General features: G+C 41.6%; 1 protein-coding gene across 1 annotated transcript; it reads right to left on the reverse strand.

Moving 5' to 3' along the window:
• Positions 1-228: 228 nt before the first annotated feature.
• On the reverse strand, positions 229-4,675 carry LOC308218830 (C-C motif chemokine 7-like; the record flags this gene model as incomplete). The annotated part of the gene is made up of 3 exons (XM_080613234.1): positions 4,543-4,675; positions 1,059-1,173; positions 229-334 (listed from the first exon to the last, which is right to left on the reverse strand). The coding sequence occupies exons 1-3, from the start codon at positions 4,610-4,612 to the stop codon at positions 229-231; spliced, it is 291 nt and encodes a 96-aa protein (XP_080469360.1). The 5' UTR covers positions 4,613-4,675.
• Positions 4,676-5,523: the final 848 nt, after the last annotated feature.

The following is a 5,523-nucleotide window of genomic DNA, read 5'->3' on the forward strand; positions in this document are numbered from 1 at the left end:
AATAGTAGCAAGCATTTCAGAAGATAAACAGTGTAACAGAGTCCAGCTATAAAACAAACAAGTCAGCAGACATTCAAACAGTGAGATTCTGGTGAGTTTCTGTATCTTCAGAGATTTTATTGCCAATAAGTAGGAATGAAAAGGAAATACTAAGGCCTTATTCTTTGTTATGTGCAGCACTGAGGATGATTCCATTTAGCTGGCCTTAGATGCTTGCCTGGGACAGGATTATTTGCCTTTGATGGCATGTTTTTGGTCTATTTTCTTCATGGCAGTCTGCACCCATTTCTGATTAGAGCTTACACAGATCTTGATACCTTTTGTGGTTATAAACCTATGGGAAGAAAGAAAACAAACCAAGTGGCCATTAAATTGCAGTCTCCAAACCCAGCTTTGCTGTTCTTTTTTTTTATGCAGAACATGAGGAAAAATTTGGTAAAACCCTATTACATGCTGGAGTTTGTAGTTATTAGTTGAAATAACAGCAGTTAGCAGCATTAGTTCTGTATTTATTGTCATGTGCATATTTATTGACTTTAAAAAAGGGAGCATGGTATTCTGGCATTGTGAGATTATATGAAATCATGATGCACATTTACGTCACATTTACCTTCCAGGAGCAGATCCTAGGTTTGATAAAAATACATGCTCATGAGATCAAAAACCAAATACACCTCCTAGCAGGAGTCAGAGTTACCCCAAACTCTACCACATGATCTTTTTCCTTAGCTCAATTCAGTGCAACTGGGCTTCTGGCTGCTCCACCCTGACACCTCACTGAGATTTTTCCCCACTTTCTTTCCCCACAAAAGATCTGGCTGTTTGTTCATTGAGATTTCTGCCAGTGTTTGTGAGCAGCAACATCTCCCACCTCTCAGAGGCCCACTCCTCTCCCCTCACTCCCTCAGGTGTTAGGCAACTGCTTCATGGAAGGGTGACCTGAACTAGCCAGATTTAGTGAATTGGGCAATGAAGTGTCGTCAGATGCCTTTTCTGTTCTCCTTGGTAGTGTGTTTGCTTAGACAAGTCTGAAGGTGAACTGTGCATTGGATACTTACATGGTGGCGTTTACTGGAACTTGTTTTTCATAGCTGACAAGATTTCGGATGTTCAGTTTCCGTGTAGACAGATGTACACAACTGAATCTGCGCATGGGCTGACTTCCAGCACTCGCTGGAAGGGGAAAAATAGATAAATGGCAAAGGCAGTCAATACTATATTGATATTTAGCCATAATTACTCAGTAAATTATGAATTCCAGCAGATTTCCAGTTGTGGATAGAACATGAGTGTCTCATGATGTACAGCCATGAAACCCAGTTATACAGGAGACCTCAAGGTATTTTTTTTGGCATGCATCCTATCATTTCTGAGGTGTTACTGCTATTTCAGTTAAGATACTAACCTTCACCTGTGCTCCTGAACAATTGTATCATCGTTCTGCCCCTAGGGAGTCACTGCTTCCATAGCAGAAAAAGTATTTGGCATCATTCATAATTAGATCTGTATCAGCTGCAAGTAAATATCCTTATGGAGCAGTGCTTAGAATCGGCACCTTTACTGGGTGGATTTCCAAATGCCATCTGAAAATAAATAAATAATTCCCACTACTTTCCAAGTGAAGGAAAGCAAGGCTACTTGTCTCACGCTGGGCATCCAAAACTTGTCTCACACTAGACATCCAAAATTAAGAATTTGTTGAAAGGGAGGTATATTTGTCAGAAGACTAAGTGCTTACATACTCTTGCTATAAGCCTGGTTTCATAAGCAATGATGTGTTACTTAGTTCTCTCTTTCCTCTCAGATTTTCATACACTTCAGGGAAATGCACTGGTGATTAATAAAGAGGATCATGATATCAGTGTAGAATTCTCTGGGCAGTTGTTACCTTACATGATGATAACTAAAAATGGGAGCTCATTTAAGTGAGACGAACTATATGTATACGTAACTGGAAGCCTCATTTGCTAGTTTCTGGTTTTCTCCCACCCATCAAAGACGCATTTGAGAAGGCATAGGGGGACAAACAGAACACCGCGGTATTCTCAGGTTTCTTTTTAAAGAATTTATAGAGAAACTGGCTTTAGAAAAGTCCACGATCTGTTGAGGTAACTCTTGCTAAATATAAAACCTGCTTCACGTAATCTCATTATCTGTGAGCTTTTTTTTTTTTTTGAAATAATTGGAGTTAGCTGACAAACACACATCAGCCTTCAGAGAAGCTGTAGCATAGCCAGTGCACAGGTAGAATCATAGAATAGTTAGGGTTGGAAAGGACCTTAAGATCATCAAGTTCCAACCCCCCTGCCATGGGCAGGGACACCCCACACTAAACCATGCCACCCAAGGCCTCATCCAACCTGGCCTTGAACACCGCCAGGGATGGAGCATTCACAACCTCCCTTGGCAACCCATTCCAGTGCCTCACCACCCTCTCAGTAAAGAATTTCTTCCTTAGATCCAATCTAAACTTCCCCTGTTTAAGTTTGAACCCGTTACCGCTTTCCTGTCACTACAGTCCCTGATGAAGAGTCCCTCCCCAGCATCCTTGTAGGCCCCCTTCAGATACTGGAAGGCTGCTATGAGGTCTCCATGCAGCCTTCTCTTCTCCAGGCTGAACAGCCCCAACTTTCTCAGCCTATCTCCATACAGGAGGTGCTGCAGCCCCCTGATCATCCTCGTGGCCCTCCTCTGGACTTGTTCCAACAGTTCCATGTCCTTTTTATGTTGAGGACACCAGAACTGCACACAATACTCCAAGTGAGGTCTCACAAGAGGAGAGTAGAGGGGCAGGATCACCTCCTTCGACCTGCTGGTCCCGTTCCTTTTGATGCAGCCCAGGATACGGTTGGCTTTCTGGGCTGCGAGCGCACACTGGAGCTGGCTCATGTTCATTTTCTCATCGACCAACACCCCCAAGTCCTTCTCCGCAGGGCTGCTCTGAATCTCTTCTTTGCCCAACCTGTAGCCGTGCCTGGGATTGCTCCGACCCAGCAGAGTTGCTAATTCTTGGGATTTTGTTTGCCTGAGGGAATATCTCTTTTGATCTTGCTTTGGTCACAAGCAACACAATGCATTTGTTTTGGTGATTCATTACTAATATGTACTTTACTGCCTCAGAATGGTTTTCAAAATGTGGTGTTAAAGAGCTCAAAGATAGTCAAGCAGTCCTTAGCAGTGCTAGAAATATTTTTTCTACTACTAAACTATCTCCAGGGAATACATTCAGGTAATACCAGCAGAGCTTCTGTAAGCCTGAAAACAAAACAAAACTGCTCCGCACCTATAACTTCCCTTTTTTCTGGTGGTTTATTTTGGTTTTTGTATGTTTTGTTTTGTTTTTTTGCTTTTATCATTCTTCTTTCTAATCTCCTATCCCTTGCACACCTCCTCAGTGTGCTTTTTCAGACTTGCTGATATTTGTGGCAAATTATGCAACCTGAAGAATGACATTACAGACTGGCAGTCTGTAATCGAAGCCACATGTTGCTGAGATGAACAGCAGTAGTGTTCATCAACATATAAGAATGTAGTATGATGTAGCTGTAGGGGTACTAGGTCAGCCTACTCACTGCATAGCTACATAATCTTGAGAATGCTTAGGTCTCAGTTTGGTTTTGGTGTGGTTTTGTGAAGATGCCTTTTCTGTGTGCTTCACTTTGCATATTTTTGTGGGTTTGCATATAGCTTGCATGTGAGTATTTCTGTGATTTTTGTTTGTGTTTTATGTGTTCTTGAATCTGATTGTGTATCAGAAGATGTGCTTATGTGTGTATGTTTTCACATGATACACATAACCTAACTCAAAAGTCACAGGCCTAAACATCACTGTAGACAAAGTTATATAAAGCATGGCTAGTAAACATGGCTCATCCCTATGCTCGTAAATGGTCTCAAACAAGATGATAAATCGTATGAAATCAGGAAGACAGAAAAGACCTTGTACAAATCCATTGCTCTCCTTTGCAGTTTTTGTTCATGGTTTGCCTGTCTGAACTAAAATATTTGGCTAGAAACAAGCAGATAGGCAATATGTGATACAGAACTGGAAGAACTTTTTTAAACAGGGACATTAGAGGGATTAAGCCTATATAGCTACAGAAATACCAAGAAAAAATAATATAATAAAAATACGCATAAAAGTAGCATATCTGGAAAAAGAAAAAATAGAAGTACATCTTATTCAGGAAATATTTTGCATAAAATGTTATTAACCTATAGACCTCATTGCTTATATGACATCAGTGAGATTAAAAGACATCGTGTCTTCAAGATTTCATTATTTTCAGAGAGAGAATAATGCACAGAAACCCTTTAAGTGTTCAAAGCACAGAAACTCTCCTTGCATTAAAGCAGAAGCAAACCTCTAATTGGCAGGACATGGATGCGATTTCCCACAAAGCTCCCTTTCCTGTGGTTCTAACCTGGATTTCTTGTGCATTATACCTTATGAATCAGCTCTGGCTGCGAATGAATCCTGATCATCAGACCACTGGTGCAATGTGGAGCAACTCTGACCTTCCTCCTGGATTGTAAACTTACCTTTCACCTCGTGCACAGTGAATATGCCAAGCCAGAAGAAGAGGAGGATAGCTGCAGTGTGGAGTTTCATTGCTGGTGGCTTCTTTGTCACAGCAGGGAAGAAAGTGGCTATTGTCAGCCCTCTTTCACAGAGTTTATATGTTGTTACTCAGTGGTCAGTTCCTGTGTTCACTTTTGGGGCGTCATGGTGGGGCTGACTGTAAGTGGAAAAAATTGAGTGGCAGTACTTTTTCTGGTGACAGAGAACCACCTCCTTTCCCCCACCCATCCTTCACTAGCCCCCCTGTGAAGGTTTTTCCTGCGCAAACCCTGCTGTGGTCGCACTTGCTTCTGTGTTGCAGGTAGGGTTTATTTCAAGCTGCAGAAAGTGAGAGCTCTTGTTCTGTAGTGGAAACTTTACCAAAGGTTCCTGCCCCTTCACACCGCCATTTAAGAGCTGTAGCTGAGCTGCACCACAGAAGCACAGTAACTTTCAGAGCTACCTCCTTGACAATGGACCACTTAAAAGGGGAACTCTGAGCTGAAGGATGGTGGAAACAAAAACTCCTTGGCTTTTTCGATAGTGGCTATAGATGGTCACTGTAATGTGTAGCTTTGGCGGGCTATCACTCCTATTTCCTACGTGTGGTGGAGTTCGTCAAAACTCTTCTTTTTTTTTTTTCTCCATCATTTGGTATGGCCAAAGCTGATATCACTGCTGGGAAAAGGAAGAGCAAACACACTTTTACATACAGAGCCAGATCCATTAGCCCTCTTTCCAGTCAGACATAACTAAAACACATGGTTTCAAAGAAGAATAAGAGTTTCTTAAGTTTTTTGTTTGGTTGTTTTTTGTTTGTCTGTTGTTTGTTTTGTGGCATGGTCTTTCTAGTATAAAGAATGGAGCCTATGAAAATAACCAGGCAAAGAGGCACAATTTATAAGAATGAAGAAAACAGTTCATTGCACTTCTGTGCAAACATGGTGCTGATAACAGGTCTG

The sequence above is a fragment of the Psittacula echo genome, assembly GCF_963264785.1.
Source record: "Psittacula echo genome assembly, chromosome: 3".
NCBI lineage: Eukaryota > Metazoa > Chordata > Aves > Psittaciformes > Psittacidae > Psittacula > Psittacula echo.